General features: G+C 39.8%; 1 protein-coding gene across 1 annotated transcript in view; it reads right to left on the bottom strand.

Moving 5' to 3' along the window:
• LOC143136465 (uncharacterized) overlaps positions 1-21,303 on the bottom strand; it is a 60,930-nt gene that overhangs the window by 12,213 nt on the left and 27,414 nt on the right. Inside the window, exons 2-4 of the mRNA XM_076297189.1 lie at positions 19,803-20,096; positions 3,017-3,262; positions 2,456-2,563 (exon numbers count right to left, since the gene is read on the bottom strand). Coding sequence (XP_076153304.1) covers positions 2,456-2,563; positions 3,017-3,262; positions 19,803-20,096 — 648 coding nt within the window. The remainder of the gene's footprint in view (positions 1-2,455; positions 2,564-3,016; positions 3,263-19,802; positions 20,097-21,303) is intronic.

The raw sequence follows: 21,303 nt of genomic DNA, 5'->3' as shown, positions 1-21,303 counted from the left end.
AAATTGTTTCTTTAGTTAGTTAAGGAAAAACGTTAAGGGATACTGCATTGAAAAGGATTTACCGTCACGAAAATTCTATTGAGATTGTTCAACAGCTGAACAGCTGTAACTAGCTGGCTAGTAGGTGATGTCGTTAGTTAGCAACCCACCGAACACAGTGAAGTTTAATGATCTTATCATTCATCTCACCTTAAGAATATTCGCTGAAATTATCCAGGTAGCAAGTAAAGCATGTTAATGACATGCACTAAGCAATACTAGCTGGCTAGTTAGAAATGATCCTGACTGTCATCAGTGCACCAAAACGAACTTTTTTGTTAATGTTTTGCCTAGCGAACCGAACCGAAGCTCATGGCAGGCTAACAAGAAATCCACATGAAGTTAACGTTAGCCTACCACTAACGTCATGTAAACCACACAATAACAATACATTTCTGATAGGCCTATTTGACAGAGTAAGCATATTATAACAGAGAGGTTTTTAAATGGTATCATTTTCAAAAAAGTATAATTATTGCAAGTTGCACTACTTTTTGTATTGGTTTTATACAAGGTGTTTGTGAAATTTGCACAGTAAAAGTTCTGTATTTTGACTGCAATTGTCTTTGCATTCTGATTAGATTCTTCATTAGAATCATGAGTGGCTCTTTGTAAACAGCATCATTTTCTGGGGCCATGCAAAACTGCATTACCACTAGTGGTAGAGTTATTCTACATCATGACAGTAAAATAGACCATCCTTAGTCAATGTACTGCAGCAATTCCTCTCTCAATCTGTAGAAAATGCTGTGAACATCTGATTATGCATGGTAAAAAAATACCATCATATACCGTGAAACCGTAAGAATTTTGAAAAATACCGTGATATACATTTTTGGTCATACCGCCCAGCACTACCCTCACTGCTCCCCGAGCGCCGCCGTTGAAGCAGGCAGCTCACTGCGCCGGGATTAGTGTGTGCTTCACCTCACTGTGTGTTCACTGTGTGCTGTTTGTGTTTCACTAATTCACCGATTGGGTTAAATGCAGAGACCAAATTTCCCTCACGGGATCAAAAAAGTATATATACATATCACCATCATTAGCAAATTGGTAATGACGTATAAAAGTGATTAGGCGAGAGGCAAATATGAAGCGCAGCTGAAGATGCACTGTCACGAGATGTAAGCAGCAACTCCTCTGCAGGATAAATGTTTTTTATTCAGTCATTCGAACATTATTGGGGTAAGTGTTGCTTTTTCCAGGATATGTTTTCGATGGTAACCCATTGTCAGTCAATAGTGAAAGTAATTAACTGTGTATAACTGTTTTGTCGTTGACTGACACCACAATGAAGTTTCACTTTGCCAATGAATTCAAATAATAGACGAGTGCAAATGCATGTAGGCTATACTCTACTAGGTTTTAGTAAAGCATGGTTTAGTGGAATAACTGTTCCATATACAGTCTCACATGCAAGCAGATTCTTTCAAATGCGCCGCTGACTATCAAAATACCGATGCACTGTTTGAAGTTGCGCTGCTTGCTGTTAAAGGGAATGACAGATGTCATTCTCATTGGTTTAAATGATGTTACAACCAAAACACACCTACGAATTATAGGAACGCCTTGTTGCGCCATCTACCCGACATTTGATAACGAAAACACTCCCAATGTGGACTGACATCCCACTAAACTTAAATAAGCTTTTGACTAGTAACCATGCGTTTTAGGTAAGGGATAATGTATTGTCTGCCGGTAATTATCAGTAAATAAGTCCCGACAGGGAGAACAGAACCCCGACGCGCAGCGGAGGGGTTTTGCTTCGACCTGAAGGGACTTATTTTCCCGCTTAATAATTAATCCCGCTTATTACACGGCTACTTGCCAAAACGAGAAAAGAAACCTAACACAATGAATCTTTAATCGTTTAATCGTTAATCAACCCGTTGCCATTGACAGCGGTGATTATATACTTTGCCGGTGATTATATAGATTTAACATAGGCCCGAACGTTGGAAAGGCCCATTCATGTGAATGGAACTTTCTGCAGCACTCTGAAAAGCCGTGTAATAAACCACGATAATAGGGCCCTCTGTGTCACTTTATTTTCATACCTTAGTGAAAAAGATAGTCATGAACTACTTCTGAAAGTTAACAGACACTCTGATTAACTTAAAGAAGTTGAATATAAATATAATAAAAGGAAAACGCTTCTGTTACATTTTGTACAAGATTTTCTAGGGTTGCCAATAGTTGTGGGAAATGTGTTTTTGTTAAAAATATTTATTTATTTATGATATTTTTGTTTTTCTCAGAACAAATTTGCTTCCCTCCAGGTTGGATTTATCCTCATTATTTCCATTGTGAGATTACATAAACCACCAAAAGATTCTTTTTTATACCTGTTTTTAGTCAAAGGTGCCAATAATTCTGGATGGTACTGTATTAAAACAGATATGAGTTATTGAGATACCTGAGGAGTTCCTTTTGTAGTAGTAAATGCCACCAGCAACTGCAACTGCAACTGCAACTCCAGCAATGCCGCACAATACACTTGTGATCATATGGCAATTCCCTGCATCTACAGTAGAGAGGATATTATTAGTTATGGTTATTTGCGATTTTTGGTTATTGGTACATCACACAGAGACTCAAGGCTCCTACACATTATACACAGCATGTGCTGCGCTCACCGCTAGGTTGCGCTTGGTTGTGATACGACCCAAAGATTTGATTTATGTGTGCCGCAGTCAAAGTTCAACATGATTCGACCATGGCACGCACAAGAGATGTATAAAAAGCGCTGCCATTTGTGTTTGCAATGTGTAGGGGCCTACACACACACACACACACACACACATACTGTAAATGGTAAAGTGCTTTTGTAATAAGTGTCATATAAACACTTATTACAATGTGAATGTGCCTAAGCTTGTAAAATACAGCAAACAACTATATAAGCTGGAACTAATAGTAATAGGCCTACAACAAAGCTTTTGTATAATAAGATTGTAGGTAACATTAAAGCACTCACCTGCTGTAAAGCAGTCACTGGCATTGTAGGCCACATTGATGTTGTTAATTATGTTGTTCACCACACAAGTGTAAACTGAGTTCTGGTTGTTTTCCTTAGTGATCTGTGGTCCAGCCTGTCCCCTCATCTCTTTCTGTAGTCCAGGTCCTGACCAGCTGAAACTCAGCAAGTCACCGTCTGCTTCACAGTATAGTGTTGCTGTAGAAGCACTACTGTTACAGGTGATCTTTGCTTCAGTAACAGGGTCTAGAATAAACAGATACAATGTTTCAAAAGTGTTATAAGACACTATAAGGCAAAGAGGAGAGAATGGGGCATTTAATAGGGGGTGGGTGGGTGGGTAAATGTAAAATCAGGTTACTAGGCCAAGTATACTAGCGTATACAAGGTCTTGACAATTTGGTCTCTGCTTTTACCCCATTCATGAATTGGAAAACACACAGAACACACAGTGAGGTGAAGCACGCACTCACCCGGAGCAGTGAGCTGCCTTGCTACAGCGGCGCTCGGGAAGCAGTGAGGGGTTAGGTGCATTGCTCAAGGGCACTTCAGCTGTGGATGTGGGCATGGTAAAGCAGTGCTCAACCACTTCCCCCACCCACATTTTTCCTATTGGCCGGGGATCGAACCGGCAACCCTTCGATTTCAAGCCTGAAGCCCTAACCAGTAGGCCACGGCTGCCCCACGGCTAAATTGCATCAGCAGCAGGAGGAACAGAAGGACTTGTCCAATACCAAACTGCTAGCCTGACGAGCCAGACCCACATCAAGATGTAGGGTCTGGGGACTCACCATTCGCAGTGCTCAGTCTGAGGGGCGGGATAATCTATGGAAGAATATTAGACTCAAATGTTTTGTACTTGTGTATCACGTTTTGAAACTGTAGACATTTTTTGTAACTGTAAAAATGATCTGTACAAGTAATTGTCAAAATGACAAATATGCCCTACACTTACAAATCTATTCTACGGGTGCGGATCGGTTTTACAGCTACAAATCATCCTACAGTTAAAAATATTTTACCATTACAAAAATATTCTACAATTACAAATTAATATTCTACGCACAAAAAGTTTTCCTACAGTTACAAATCTTTTCTGCAAGTGCACAGACTTTTGCACCACCTTAGGGATGAGAAGTTAGTTCGTTAGAAGAAACGATTTGTAACTGTAGGACAACTTTTTGTGCGTAGAATATTGATTTGTTATTGTAGAATATGTTTGTAATGGTAAAATAGTTTTAACTGTAGGATGATTTGTAGCTGTAAAACCGATCCTTACCCGTAGAATAGATTTGTAAGTGTAGGGCATATTTGTAATTTTGACAATTACTTGTACAGATAATTTTTACAGTTACAAATCATTTCTACAGTTTCAAAATGTGATACACACATACAAAACTTTTGAGTCTAATATTCTTACATAATAATCGGTTGTCTTTCAAATTCCCTCTGCACTATGGCAAGCCGATTGAGCATTTATTCTGATATCTTGATATCAGGCATAATTGTCATGTACATGTAAGCCATTTTTGTCAACTAGTTAACTAGTGAGCCATGTTTGTATGAACTAGTTAACTAGTGAGGGCCAAAATATGCACACTAGTTAACTAGTGGGAGCCAAAAGGCTCACTAGTTAACTAGTGAACACATTTTAGTTTCACTAGTTAACTAGTGAGAGCCAGAAATGTCTACTAGTTAACTAGTAAAGGCCAAAATGCATACCAGTCAGCTAGTTGAAGGCTTTTGGGTCTCACTAGTTAACTAGTGACAGCCAAAAATGTGCATATGTTTACTAGTGAAGGCAAAACACCTCACTAGTTAACTAGTTGCAGTAGGTCAATGTCACAAGTTAACTAGTGAACCATAAATGGCTTACTAGCTAGCTAGGTGATGGCAGTAGGCTCATTAGTTAACTAGTTGATACATAGGGCCCGTCCCAATACCACCCCTACCTCTAGATTTTTGCCCTAATCCTCGTTTTTGCGCGTGCACGTGTAGGGCTAGGGTGTCCCATTACTTTAGGGAGCAAGGGGAAGTGCTATTTCCCCCTTAAAATCAACCCTCAAAATATAGCCAGGACCGATGCAGGCTTAAAACGAAGTGGGAGATGAAATTACCCAGGATACCGTGTGAGCTCACCCAGCCTGCCACATTTTTCATATATTTTCGCAAATAAGCATATTAAAATTTCGAACTTTGTTGGAATATGTTAGTTTGATGCACATCTGATGGACTGTTGAGTTTTGAACACTAATGTTAGAAAATATCTCACGAAGCTATCTGACGATGTTCATGATATCAGCTGAGTGCTTTGAGAGAGTCTGCCCATCAAATAACGTTATATATCTGATCTGGGTAGTTTCGTCAATATTTAAGGTGTGTGTTCTGACATTCACATAAACACATATATCTTTGTTGATTAACCAGACGTAGATAAACCAGCACAGCCCACACAACGATGACCGCTGGAACAGGCATGTTCCTGAATGAAAATAGTAGCAGGCTACTACCGGTAGACACGTCGGCGCTGCGCGTGACGTAGGTGAGCACGTTCGCTACGCTAATTTGCATATAGTGGTGTCCCAATTTATAGGGAAAGATCTTCACCTCCACTTCCCTTGCCGAGGGGGCTTTAATGTTGAGGGCAATCAAAACCAAGTGGAAGTTTTAAGGGGGGAGAAATGGGACGGACCCATAATTTGTCCAAACTAGTTAACTAGTGAGGTCATACATGTATACTAGTTAACTAGTTCAAGACAAAATTCACTCTAGTCAACTAGTGGCGCAGAATTCAAATTAGGAGGCGGAGAACTCTAGAAATTAAGGCTTTCTATTAGCTCCCTATGTCCAAATAGAACATGACAACCAATCACAGCACAGCATTTCACAAAATCCCACCCACAACATTTGCATGTGGCACACAAGTTAACATGCTGGCCAAAGGTACTCTAGCTAGTAAACTAGTGGCTTCAGTGTGACACTTACATGTAAACTAGTGAAGGCAGAACTGCTCACTAGTTAACTAGTGAAGACACAAATGTCCACTAGTTAACTAGTGAGGTCTAAAAAGTGTCACTAGTTTACTAGTGTGCACCAAAACACCCACTAGTGAACTAGTGATGGCAATTTCCATTCGACTAGTTAACTAGTGAGATGCCAAAATGGTCACTTGTTAACATGCCATAAAGGCCAAAATACCCACTAGTTTACTAGTGAGGGTGTTGTGGGCCTTACTAGTTAACTAGTGGCATGCATATTTTGTTCACTAGTTAACTAGTTACACCTAAAAACACAAACAAGCTGACCGTTTTTGTCCTCTAGTTAACTAGTGGAACAATTTAAGTCTCTGATTTACTGGACAGTAAATTTACATTTAGACTGGGTGGGATTTAGCCTGGTGTTACCATCCTACGTACTTCCGGCCAAAATTTGATTTCAGCCTCGCACGTAGTCTGGCCCAACCCACAGTATGCGGTTCACCTACGACCGCGCCAATCAGCGAACAGTTGAGTGATGACGCGGAACTTGCCTGCCGAGTTGCTTGTAGTCCGGCGAAGCTTGTAGTTCAACTGCATAGCAACAATGGCGACGGAGGAAGAGACGCTAGAAGCTATCCACGAAGTTGTCTCAACTCTCGAGGGCATCACGCAATTAAAGCAGGAACAAGAGGCTTGTCTTGTCAATTTTATAAATGGCAAAGACATCTTATAACTCTCCTTCCAACTGGCTTTGGGAAAAGTTATCAGATGGTGATAGCTAAACCTAAACGCACAAGTGTACTACATGCATCACTACTTATCATGTTTTCAAATAAACGTTTGCTGCTCGTTATTCTCCCCCCTACTCTCAAATTACCTTAACAAAATCAATGCGGCATAGGCCTACTTAAGGAATGGAATGTTAGCTACTAGCTACCCTACCGAGCGGGGCTCAAGGCGAGACGGTGTGTCTTGACGTGAGCTAGCCGGTTACCGAGCGGAGCTCAAGGCTAGGCTGCTGTGATTGTGCTTGACTGGGACTAGCGGTTACCGAACTGGGCTCAAGGTAAACTGCTCCGTGTTTGTGTTTGACAGAGGCTAGCCTGTGGCCGAGCTGGGCTCCAGGCGAGGCTACCGTGCTTGTGGACAGTAACGTTAGCCAGTCACCGAGCGTGGCTCAAGGTAGGCTGCGTTGTTTTATGCCGAACAACTGTTAGTTTAACTGAGCAAGCTCCAGGTTAAATAACACGTAGGTCGTCAGTACAATCCAACTTATCCGAGAGTTTAGTCTGAACAGCCCGTGGAGAACGAAGTAAGCTCTGACGAAGGCACCGGGCTGCGTAGAACAACACTCGTCTGATAAGCGGCGAGAAGAGATAAGAGGGAAAACTGGCGTGTGACAAGAGCTGATATAATCTTGGCGACGTGACGCTTTTGGTATACAACTCTCGGTCTGTGGCTGGCGCAAGTTAGAGATATATCCACTACGAAGAGACTGCCCTGGCAATCAGGTAGCCTACATACTAGCCAGCGGTCTGTTTACTACTGAGAGCAGAAGTGGGGAGCGTAAGAGCCTGAAGTGGAAGTGGTAAGAGCCTGAACTCCGGCGCACAGCATACGTCATTACCAAACGTTGCTGATTGGTTAAGGGAACTCCAATGATTTTAAACCTCAAAATAAGCATCCGCCCACTACGGAGACAGATTATTATTACTTTGTTCCAGACTGTATGACGAAGAGAAACGTAGTCACAGGCGGTAAGGACCAGGCTAGGTGGGATTCTTACATAATACCCAATAGGAGTCTTCTACCCACCCTCTCATTACAATTTGCATAATATATGGAAAGCCGATTGAGCATTTATTCTGATATCTTGATATCAGGCATAATTGTCATGTACATGTAAGCCATTTTTGTCAACTAGTTAACTAGTGAGCCATGTTTCTGTGAACTAGTTAACTAGTGACAGCCAAAATGCTCACTAGTTAACTAGTAAGGCCCAAATTCTCTCTAGTTAACTAGTTCATATGTTTCATATCTTACTAGTTAACTAGTAATGCTCAGCATGTTTACTAGTTAACTAGTGGACATTGCAATGTGCACTAGTTAACTAGTTTAAAGACTTCTATATATTACTAGTCAACTAGTAAGGTACAAAAATGTTTACTAGCTGACTACTGAATGTCAAATTCCCACTTGTTAACTTCTATGTAATTTGGCCAGCCGCTTAAGCATTTATTCTGATATCTTGATATCAGGCCAACATGCAAGCCATTTTTGTCAACTAGTTAACTAGTGAGCCATGTTTGTGCAGACTAGTTAACTAGTGACAGCATAAATGCCCACTAGTTAACTAGTGAACACATTTCAGCTTCACTAGTTAACTAGTGACAGCCAGAAATGTCCACTAGTTAACTAGTAAAGGCCAACATGCATACCAGTCAGCTAGTTGAAGGCTTTTGGGTCTCACTAGTTAACTAGTGACTGCCAAAAATGTGCACATGTTTACTAGTGAAGGCAAAACACCTCACTAGTTAACTAGTTGCAGTAGGTCAATGTCAGTAGTTAACTAGTGAACCATAAATGGCTTACTAGCTAGCTAGGTGATGGCAGTAGTCTCACTAGTTAACTAGTTGATGCATCCTTTGTCCAAACTAGTTAAATGTATACTAGTAAACTAGTTAAAGACAAAATTCACACTAGTCAACTAGTGGCGCAGAATTCAAATTAGGAGGCGGAGAATTCTGGAAATTGAGGCTTTCTATTGGCTCCCTATGTCCAAATAGAACATAACAACCAATCACAGTGGTGAATTTCACGAAATCCCACCCACAACATTTGCATGTGGCACACAAGTTAACATGCTGGCCAAAGGAACTCTAGCTAGTAAACTAGTGGCTTCAGTGTGACACTTACATGTAAACTAGTGAAGGCAGAACTGCTCACTAGTTAACTAGTGAAGACACAAATGCCCACTAGTTAACTAGTGAGGTCTAAAAAGTGTCACTAGTTTACTAGTGTGCACCAAAACACCCACTAGTGAACTAGTCACGGCAATTTCCATTCGACTAGTTAACTAGTGAAGTGCAAAAAGTGTCACTAGTTTACTAGTGTGCCCCAAAATGCCCACTAGTTAACTAGTGAAGGCCATTGCAGCCCCACTAGTTAACTAGTGAGATGCCAAAACACTCACTTGTTAACATGTAAAGGCCAAAATGCCCACTAGTTTACTAGTGAGGGTGTTGTGGGCCTTACTAGTTAACTAGTGGCATGCATATTTTGTTCACTAGTTAACTAGTTACACCTAAAAACACAAACAAGCTGACCGTTTTTGTCCAGTAGTTAACTAGTGGAACAATTTAAGTCTCACTAGTTTGCATGTGTGGCAGTAAAGCAGCTCACTAGTTAACTAGTGCGCACAAGACACACACTAGTGGCTGTTTTTGGAGCTATCTAGTTCACTAGTAATGCAAAAGGTACTCTTACTAGTTAACTAGTGACACATTGGCCTTCACTAGTTAACTAGTTGACATGTTTGGCCTTACTAGTTTACTAGTAATGGAACAGGACATGCTTACTAGTTAACTAGTGAGCATATCTGCATTATTAATGCCTTTTACTAGCTTATAGAGGGCATTTTGAGCCTTACATGTTAGCTAGTGAGGACAAAACACTGTCCATAATGAATTAGCAGGAGAAAAATGCCATTCACACTAGTAAACTAGTGGAATTTGAATAAATACACAAACGGCTTGCATTTTGTGCAACTAGTTAACTAGTGGGACGTAACATTGTCCCACTAGTTAACTAGTGTGCAATGTCGCACTTACATGCAAATGAAGAAGGCGGAACAAGGATTTTGATTGGTCCATTTAGGACTCAGAAACCTAGAAAACATGGCTGACTTCATCCAGGCTGTTCTAAGAGCAAACTTTTATAAACTAAGATCGTTTGGGCATAAAAATATGTTTTGTTAACACGTCTAGTGACAAAGTTGTGGTGTATTGCTATAATCTTCGTTCAGTTAATGTCTACAATCTTTAGTTTTTCAGTTATTAGTCTGAAAATCGCGATAAAACTGGAGGCATTTGTATATGGTTGCCTAGCAACGAAACGTTTCAGTAACATGAACATTGATGATAGCATTGTTGATGTGGCAAGTCTAGCTCAAGTGGTTAAGCAGCAGGAGATCATGTGGGAGACCAGGGTTCAATTCATTGAAAGTGCATGAATTTTTTTTCTTGAGCTTTTAATTACTTTTGAAACCATGTGCAGTTAATGTGTGCAGTTAATGTGTACAATCTTTTGTTTTTCAGTTATTAATCATAAAAGCGCGACTGAATGGATACATGTCTGTTGTTGCCTAGCAACAATAAACAAAGAATAATATTAAAATCGATCCCTTGCATGGGGTTTCCCTGTTATTTATTATTAAAAAACATTTTGACAGAATATGAGATACTGCATACTGCAGGCTCTGCTTTACTATCTATACTGAAGTACCGTTGCAGAGCAGTGTGTCACTTTAGCCACTAGGGGCACCCATCAGGACCTGATCGCGAGGCAATGAACAGTAAATTTACATATAGACTGGGTGGGATTCTTACATGATACCCAATAGGAGTCTTCTACCCACCCTCTCATTAGAATATGCATAATGATCGTTTCAGGCACTAGTTAACTAGTGAGCTGCTTCACTGCCACACATGCAAACTAGTAAGACTTAAATTGTTCCACTAGTTAACTAGTGGACAAAAACGGTCAGCTTGTTTGTGTTTTTAGGTGTAACTAGTTAACTAGTGAACAAAATATGCATGCCACTAGTTAACTAGTAAGGCCCACAATACCCTCACTAGTAAACTAGTGGGCATTTTGGCCTTTACATGTTAACAAGTGAGCGTTTTGGCATCTCACTAGTTAACTAGTGGGGCTAGAATGGCCTTCACTAGTTAACTAGTGGGCATTTTGGGGCACACTAGTAAACTAGTGACACTTTTTGCACCTCACTAGTTAACTAGTCGAATGGAAATTGCCATGACTAGTTCACTAGTGGGTGTTTTGGTGCACACTAGTAAACTAGTGACACTTTTTAGACCTCACTAGTTAACTAGTGGGCATTTGTGTCTTCACTAGTTAACTAGTGAGCAGTTCTGCCTTCACAAGTTTACATGTAAGTGTCACATTGAAGCCACTAGTTTACTAGTTAAAGTTCTTTTGGCCAGCATGTTAACTTGTGTGCCACATGCAAATGTTGGATTTTGTGAAATTCTGCACTGTGATTGGTTGTCATGTTCTATTTGGACATAGGGAGCCAATAGAAAGCCTCAATTTCCAGAATTCTCCGCCTCCTAATTTGAATTCTGCGCCACTAGTTGACTAGTGTGAATTTTGTCTTGAACTAGTTTACTAGTATACATTTATGACCTCACTAGTTAACTAGTTTGGACAAAGGATGCATCAACTAGTTAACTAGTGAGACTACTGCCATCATCTAGCTAGCTAGTAAGCCATTTATGGTTCACTAGTTAACTAGTGACATTGACCTACTGCAACTAGTTAACTAGTGAGGTGTTTTGCCTTCACTAGTAAACATGTGCACATTTTTGGCAGTCACTAGTTAACTAGTGAGACCCAAAAGCCTTCAACTAGTTGACTGGTATGCATTTTGGCCTTTACTAGTTAACTAGTGGACATTTCTGGCTCTCACTAGTTAACTAGTGAAGCTGAAATGTGTTCACTAGTTAACTAGTGGGCATTTATGCTGTCACTAGTTAACTAGTGTGCACAAACATGGCTCACTAGTTAACTAGTTGACAAAAATGGCTTGCATGTTGGCCTGATATCAAGATATCAGAATAAATGCTTAAGCGGCTGGCCAAATTACATAGAAGTTAACAAGTGGGAATTTGACATTCAGTAGTCAGCTAGTAAACATTTTTGTACCTTACTAGTTGACTAGTAATATATAGAAGTCTTTAAACTAGTTAACTAGTGCACATTGCAATGTCCACTAGTTAACTAGTGAACATGCTGAGCATTACTAGTTAACTAGTAAGATATGAAACATATGAACTAGTTAACTAGAGAGAATTTGGGCCTTACTAGTTAACTAGTGAGCATTTTGGCTGTCACTAGTTAACTAGTTCACAGAAACATGGCTCACTAGTTAACTAGTTGACAAAAATGGCTTACATGTACATGACAATTATGCCTGATATCAAGATATCAGAATAAATGCTCAATCGGCTTTCCATAGGTCTCCCACATGAGGTCGTGCTGCTTAACCACTTGAGCTAGTTTTGGCACATCAGCAATGCTATCATCAATGTTCATGTTACTGAAACGTTTTGTTGCTAGGCAACCATATACAAATGCCTCCAGTTTTATCGCGATTTTCAGACTAATAACTGAAAAACTAAAGATTGTAGACATTAACTGAACGAAGATTACAGCAATACACCACAACTTTGTCACTAGACGTGTTATCAAAACCAGAGGCGATTCTAGAGTCTGTGGGGGCCCCAAGCAAAAATTCCAAGGGGGCCCTACCAACAAGTGTTATCACCATTATGTTATACCACCATTAGGTTGTTATGTTAAATAATAAAAATACAAAAAGCGTATTATAAAAATTATATTATAAAACTCACCACTGCAAGCTGGCAGCTCGACTTGCCTTACATGTGTGTGTAGAGCAGACCGTCCTGAATCTGGCAATATTATTGCCATGGTGGAGGGATTCTCTGGGGCTTAGCAATTTACAGACATATGTGGTGTGCGCCTTACAGAAATAAATGGCATTATTTTTATTTAGTGATGAAAAATGACCTTTCTGCGCTCCATATCTGTGACATGAACTGATCTGACCTGACTTGACCCGAGTTTGCGTGTGATAGTATATTTTTTACTACCATATTTCTCTTGAGACTTAATCAGGACGATGCAGGTCAGAATCCAGGCTTTATTCTTTTCAATGAGGGGCCTAGTGCCCCTCAAGGGAGAAAAGTATATGTTTGTGTCACCCCATCATGGGTTTCACCAGATTCTCAATATTCTCTTCTAACTTCTCTGACTAACAGAGACCATATTTAAAGTTACACACAAAGAAGGAGTGACACCTAGGTCCAACCCAGTTTGAATATGCAATAGAAAGGGAGGATGAGGATTAGGCCTTCATCAGGTCTGGTCAGCTTCTATTATCTTTTAATTAAAACTACCCCCTTTCCTGGGAAGTCCTTCAGAGGCTTGGACACATGCTGTTCTACAAACATTCACACCTTGGTGATGGGCAAAAGGCATAAACAATGGATACACTGCATACAGACCAAAGACACACACAAAATATTCCCTTCACGTGTTAGCCTGTGTGTGCCTATATGGTCTATGCACTCATAATGATTCACAACTTTTCATAATGATTCAACAACTTTTTACTGCATTGCCATGAACAAAGTAGAGGCAAAAAGGGGTTTCTTTGTTGAACAAATTGGGATGCATTGTGAGCCTTGAATTGGATGCCATGCAGGAATTTGCTAGGATCTCAAAACCGGATTATGAACATGCTTTGCCATAGAGAAACAAACACACGATAGCGTTGGATTATAAACATGCTTTGCCACAAAAACAGACAAAAACGTGGGGTAAATCCAGCTATATGAAGTTATTATTTTGCGGTCACTCCGTCTGTTTTATAACCCAGAAGGATGTACTTGGTATCAAATGATAGCTCTGTGTCTCCTCTTTCATCTGACATGCGTGGCATATCTATGCGATCACGGGTCCGCGAGTAATTCAAAGGAGAGTAATGAGTGTGCAGCGTTGGTTTGTGTACATGACGTTATTATTTTGCAGTCACTTCATCTGGTTTTATAAGCCAGGAGGATCGATAAATATGGTACCAATGGATAGCCCTGTGCCCCCTCTTTCATCTGATATGCTTACCATATCGATGCGATCACGGGTTCGCGAGTATTTCAAACGAGAGCAATCGGTGCGCAGGTGAACGCAGAGAAGTAGACTGTAAATATGATGCAATTTGATTTAATTTCATGATTTTTTTTCATACTTCATCGTACAGACAAGTACGTAGTCTCGTTGGAAAGCCCCACTTATGCTCTGTCGCGCAATAAATGTTTCATCTCGCTGCGATGAACAGTTCTGGAGCAATGTAGCAATGTAACAAAGAAGAAGGGGTGTGTTTTTTGACGCACTTTGCGTCAATCGGGTTCTAAAAAAATTAACGTGTATGCTTGGTCCTTACTGCATCGCAATTAACATGTTATGGCTGACAGCCCTAATACAAACATAGAAACTTTAACCATCTCCTTGCTTAACTAGTTGTAACAGTCGCTAGCTAGCTGAAGTTTACTTTCGTAGATGTAGCAAACCATGTTCAATCTTTCTGCCAATTAACATTAGCCTACTATAACTTCTTTGAGTAGCCTAGGCTAAATGCCAAACTCCGATGTTGATCCGTCATCATTGCACCCTCGATTGACGTTTACCACAGTAGCCAAAATATGTGCGGATTCTTTGAACTCTTTTGAACACAGATCCGCTGTTTATAAGGCCATACCATAGGGCCTACAGATGTACTGTTTGTACAACAACAGGACAGGAGCACGCAAAATACATCATTCAATCTTTATGGACGAAAATCTCACTTGTCCCACCGGCAAACGCGCTAAGACCAGGTCGGGGGCCCCCTAGCGGCTCGGGGCTCCAAGCAGTTGCTTGGTTTGCCTGTTGACAAGGTGCGCCTCTGATCAAAACATATTTTTATGCTCAAACGATCTTAGTTTATAAAAGTTTGCTCTTAGAACAGCCTGGACGAAGTCAGCCATGTTTTCTAGGTTTCTGAGTCCTAAATGGACCAATCAAAATCCTTGTTCCGCCTTCTTCATTTGCATGCAAGTGCGACATTGCGCACTAGTAAACTAGTGGCCAATGTTACGTCCCACTAGTTAACTAGTTGCACAAAATGCCAGCTGTTTGTGTATTTATTCAAATTCCACTAGTTTACTAGTGTGAGGGGCATTTTTCTCCTGCTAGTTCATTATGGACAGTGTTTTGTCCTCACTAGTTAACATGTAAGGCTCAAAATGCCCTCTATAAGCTAGTGAAAGGCATTAATAATGCAGATATGCTCACTAGTTAACTAGTAAGCATGTCCTGTTCCATTACTAGTAAACTAGTAAGGCCAAACATGTCAACTAGTTAACTAGTAAAGGCCAATGTCTCACTAGTTAACTAGTAAGAGTACCTTTTGCATTACTAGTAAACTAGATAGCTCCAAAAACAGCCACTAGTGTGTGTCTTGTGCGCACTAGTTAACTAGTGAGCTGCTTTACTGCCACACATGCAAACTAGTGAGACTTAAATTGTTCCACTAGTTAACTAGTGGACAAAAACGGTCAGCTTGTTTGTGTTTTTAGGTGTAACTAGTTAACTAGTGAACAAAATATGCATGCCACTAGTTAACTAGTAAGGCCCACAACACCCTCACTAGTAAACTAGTGGGCATTTTGGCCTTTACATGTTAACATGTGAGCGTTTTTGGCATCTCACTAGTTAACTAGTGGGGCTGCAATGGCCTTCACTAGTTAACTAGTGGGCATTTTGGGGCACACTAGTAAACTAGTGACACTTTTTGCACCTCACTAGTTAACTAGTCGAATGGAAATTGCCATGACTAGTTCACTAGTGGGTGTTTTGGTGCCCACTAGTAAACTAGTGACACTTTTTAGACCTCACTAGTTAACTAGTGGGCATTTGTGTCTTCACTAGTTAACTAGTGAGCAGTTCTGCCTTCACTAGTTTACATGTAAGTGTCACACTGAAGCCACTAGTTTACTAGCTAGAGTTCCTTTGGCCAGCATGTTAACTTGTGTGCCACATGCAAATGTTGTGGGTGGGATTTCGTGAAATTCAGCACTGTGATTGGTTGTCATGTTCTATTTGGACATAGGGAGCCAATAGAAAGCCTCAATTTCCAGAATTCTCCGCCTCCTAATTTGAATTCTGCGCCACTAGTTGACTAGTGTGAATTTTGTCTTGAACTAGTTTACTAGTATACATTTATGACCTCACTAGTTAACTAGTTTGGACAAATGATGCATCAACTAGTTAACTAGTGAGCCTGCTGCCATCACCTAGCTAGCTAGTAAGCCATTTATGGTTCACTAGTTAACTAGTGACATTGACCTACTGCAACTAGTTAACTAGTGAGGTGTTTTGCCTTCACTAGTAAACATGTGCACATTTTTGGCTGTCACTAGTTAACTAGTGAGACCCAAAAGCCTTCAACTAGCTGACTGGTATGCATTTTGGCCTTTACTAGTTAACTAGTAGACATTTATGGCTCTCACTAGTTAACTAGTGAAGCTAAAATGTGTTCACTAGTTAACTAGTGAGCCTTTTGGCTCCCACTAGTTAACTAGTGTGCATATTTTGGCCCTCACTAGTTAACTAGTTCACACAAACATGGCTCACTAGTTAACTAGTTGACAAAAATGGCTTACATGTACATGACAATTATGCCTGATATCAAGATATCAGAATAAATGCTCAATCGGCTTTCCATAATAATAGCCGTTTCAGGCACTAGTTAACTAGTGAGCTGCTTCACTGCCACACATGCAAACTAGTGAGACTTCAATTGTTCCACTAGTTAACTAGTGGACAAAAACGGTCAACTTGTTTCTCTTTTTAGGTGTAACTAGTTAACTAGTGAACAAAATATACATTCCACTAGTTAACTAGTAAGGCCCACAACACCCTGACTAGTAAACTAGAGGGTATTTTGGCCTTTACATGTTAACAAGTGACCATTTTGGCATCTTACTAGTTAACTAATGGGGCTGAAATGGCCTTCACTAGTTAACTAGTGGGCGTTTTGGAGCACACTAGTAAACTAGTGACACTTTTTGCACCTCAATAGTTAACTAGTCGAATGGAAATTTACATCACTAGTTCACTAGTGGGTGTTTTGGTGCACACTAGTTAACTAGTGACACTTTTTAGACCTCACTAGTTAACTAGTGGGCATTTGTGTCTTCTCTAGTTAACTAGTGAGCAGTTCTGCCTTCACTAGTTTACATGTAAGTGTCACATTGAAGCCACTAGTTTACTAGTTAAAGTTCCTTTGGCCAGCATGTTAACTTGTGTGCCGCATGCACACATAGGGAGCCAATAGAAAGCCTCAATTTCCAGAGTTCTCCGCCTCCTAATTTTAATTCTGCGCCACTAGCTGACTAGTGTGAATTTAGGCTTCAACTAGTTTACTAGTATACATTTATGACCTCACTAGTTAACTAGTACGGACAAAGGATGCATCAACTAGTTAACTAGTGAACCTGCTGCCATCACCTAGCTAGCTAGTAAGCCATTTATGGTTCACTAGTTAACTAGTGACATTGACCTACTCCAACTAGTTAACTAGTGAGGAGTTTTGCCTTCACTAGTAATGCATGTGCACATTTTTGGCTGTCACTAGTTAACTAGTGAAGCTAATATGTGTTCACTAGTTAACTAGTGGCCATTTATGCTGTCACTAGTTAACTAGTGTGCACAAACATGGCTCACTAGTTAACTAGTTGACAAAAATGCTTGCATGTTGGCCTGATATCAAGATATCAGAATAAATGCCCAAGCGGCTGTAGAAGTAGAAGTTAACAAGTGGGAATTTGACATTCAGTAGTCAGCTAGTAAATATTTTTGTACCTTCCTAGTTGACTAGTAAAATATAGAAGTCTTTTAACTAGTTAACTAGTGCACATTTCAGTGTCCACTAGTTAACTAGTGAACATGCTGAGCATTACTAGTTAACTAGTAAGATATGAAACATATGAACTAGTTAACTAGAGATCATTTGGGCCTTACTAGTTAACTAGTGAGCATTTTGGCTGTCACTAGTTAACTAGTTCACACAGAAATGGCTTGCATGTACATGGCAATTATGCCTGATATCTGAATAAATGCTCAATCGGCTTGCCATAATGCACGCAATAGGCTAGCGCTACAACTCATGAGTCCCATGCGTTTTCCCACCAGCGGAGCTAGTTGGCTAGTTCAAGCTGTTCACCAACAGCAACATCCATCTTCTTTGTTTTCAAGTAGCAGGGAATTCACGCCGAACCGTTGCAACTCTGCCATCAATCATTATGTTAAGCCCGCCTACCGACTCTATACACGATGTGATTGGCCTTATCGAAGTTTAATTTTTCCAGCTCGCAAGCCAACGGAGAGCTGCTAGACTACCCTGGCAGCAATTACATTACATTGCTGCCACTAGGGTGCGTCTAGATTTCTAGGCTAGCAAACTGCAAGAGCAGATGGGAGAAACACACAAATACGATATATTCATCATCATTCAATGCACAGTTGACTTGGACATCCCCAGACAGTAGAACAGCAATCAAACTGACCACATCACCGTCAACCAGAAGTGGAGAAGATCCATTAGAGATGCCAGAGTATTGAAAGGAACAGACATAGAAGTGACCAACATATTTTACAGTGCAAGCTCCAGTTCAAGTTAAAAAAAACAAAAACAGTAGGATAGACAACCAACTGTTTGATTCCAGAAGACTGACAGATCCAGCAATGAACAACATGACTGACACCATGGTGCATTGCTATTATAATAACAGATTGACCCGGTGAATATATCTACTGAGGGGGTTATGGATCTAACCTCGAATGGGTCCATCTGCACAACAGTGGGATTCCATCTTTGTTAAAACAGGTATGTGTAGAACCATAGACTCTCCTACAGTTAAAGTATGGTATATTGAAAGAGAGGTAAGTACAAAAAATGTAGGCTAAAAGTGAAGGGGGGGGGGGGTGTTTTCCAAAGAAGGTGATCTGACTGTGTGTGGAAACTCTAGACATCAAACTACGGTCAGGCTCTGTAAAGGTCTTTACTAGAGACAATAACATCAAATGGGAGATCTTGACCAAAATTGCTTTGGCACTGCAGATCAGAACTAAGGATCTTCAGGCCAAATGTGTGTTCTTTCCTACTGTACGCCGAGGAGACATGGTGGACCAACTAAAAAAGTCAAGGTTGCTTTGAAATGGTACAAATGAACAAAACTTGCATCCAAGTTCCAGAATATGGATTAGAATATGGATTCCATTGATTCGGAAGGTTGTTTCTATTAGATGGAAGCTGTCACCTGCAGTTTTCATACATATCATGTTTCAGTTTCCTGACTGCATATGCATGATGAGTAAGAAAGAAAATTTGGCATTTTGCATTCCTGTGGCATAGTGTCATGGGTCATTCCACGTCAATTCAACCAGGGCCCACACACTTAGGTCTCAAAAAAATCTAAAAAAAATTACGAAGTGTACCTATGTTACCCAGGAGGTTAATTTTATGTAAGATCAATACTTTCCAAGATACAGACAGTTTTACGGGGGGGAGGGGGGTGTCGATTTTGTTCAGCCTCTTTTTTTTGTCAAAGTTCACAAGCCCATAGTGCAAGAACTAAACCATGTAGGAGGCTCAAATTTTGCATGCTGGTACATAAATAGGAATAGCATGTAGCAAAATCGTCACGTTTGGTCTGGATGATCCTGCATGGTCATAGCTGTCCCTCAAAGTTGATCAAAATTGTATTGGAGTTTTTGGCTGGGCTCTGTTTAGGCCTTCAGAAGACATATTTGTACTCAACATAGACTCTTGATTTATTTTCCTATTTTCCACATGTACATCTCATACACATACACAAAGGATTTTGTACTAATTTGTTGTACAATTAATTTTATTATGCCATTAGGTGAATAAAAGTTAATGCACTTACCAATTACTTTAACAAAGCGCTTTACAGTCTTTAACAATCCACCAATAAGCACTTCTGCTTCATACTCTCCACTGTCATCTTTGGTTAGTTTTACAATGGTTACTTTGCCAGTTTTAAAGTCCAATTTGGTCCGTCCTTTGAATGTTAAATATTCAGTGGGATTATTTGTTTTTTCCCACTCCACCATCTTGTTGCCTTTGTGCTTCCATAGAATTTCATCTATCTGTCCTTCCATCAGGAGCTGTAATGTTACATTTCCATTAGTGGCTGCAGTGATGGTGATTGAGGACCCACCTTGAAAGAAAGGACATAAGATATTAATTGAAGGTGTCTATATCCGTAATGAATGTATTATGAGTGACTACTTTTCAGACAAAGACAAAGAACACAACAAGAAAAAAACAAGCAAACATTTCTTCAGGTGTTTATTATCCAATTAATTGTTCTAGGTTTGACAAAAACAAAAGAGACTGAGAGAGAGAGACTGGGAGAAAGAGACTGAAGACTGTGCTTATAGGATTTCTATTTGATCTTATTGGTCAAATAAGACAAATTAATCACAGACGCCTAATCGTTTTGATGAGTGGCAACTTAGTTGTTGAAAGAGAAAACATTGAGCATCGGGAACTTATAGGCACAACCCTCTTGAGAGTTTTCAACAATAATGATCTCAATAGCGAATCACGTTACACCGCTCCCATTCATGCTTGATTGGCTAGAATTGTGTATGACATACCATCACATTTCAATCATCAAATAATTTAAAGGTTATCAAAACTAGTTTCCAGTTAAACATAACATAAAAATCCTTACTACTATAACATTATTACAAATCTGAAATAAAAATGTTGTGATCTGACACTAATCAATCTAAACATTTGCTGCATAGTCACTTCATTTATCAGCATTGTATCAGCTCTGTTACAGTGATCAGCTATTATTTGCCATTTAAATCAAGCACTGACCTTTATAGTATCAAACAAGCTGATATAAAATATATTGATATGCAGTGCTAAATGCAAAAGGGGGATAAGTTACAGTTGTAACTTTTGTTTTTATAAATAAAGGAGGCTCTCCATATTATGAGACTTTTATTTTAATTCAAACAAACAACTTCCCAAGCATCATGAATCATCATGATGGATGTTAACATCATCCAAATATCATCAGGCTATCTTCCATGCCTCAATATTAAATGAGGGGGAAAAAAGCAATAATAAACAATAATGTCCATTCAATCAATAATATAAAAACAATAACATGGTAAGACTACATTAAGGAGAATATCAATAATAAACAATAATGTTAAATTAATCAACAGCCTACTGGAAATAAAACAATATTATACAAACCATAATGCATAAGAAGCGCTTAAAGAACTAAGTGCATGTTGAACAGGAATGTCTTTAGACCCCTCTTAAACGACCCAAAACTATCACAGGAACGGAGAGCACTGGGCAACTCATTCCACCAACATGGAACCACTGAGGAAAAGAGACCT

Source organism: Alosa pseudoharengus, unplaced genomic scaffold (assembly GCF_046254945.1).
Source record: "Alosa pseudoharengus isolate Yale_2024_CS ecotype anadromous, Long Island Sound unplaced genomic scaffold, YU_APseudo_1.1 YU_APseudo_1.1_scf_20, whole genome shotgun sequence".
NCBI lineage: Eukaryota > Metazoa > Chordata > Actinopteri > Clupeiformes > Clupeidae > Alosa > Alosa pseudoharengus.
Note: the sequence above shows the minus strand (reverse complement) of the source record. Positions and strands in the feature narration are given on the sequence as shown.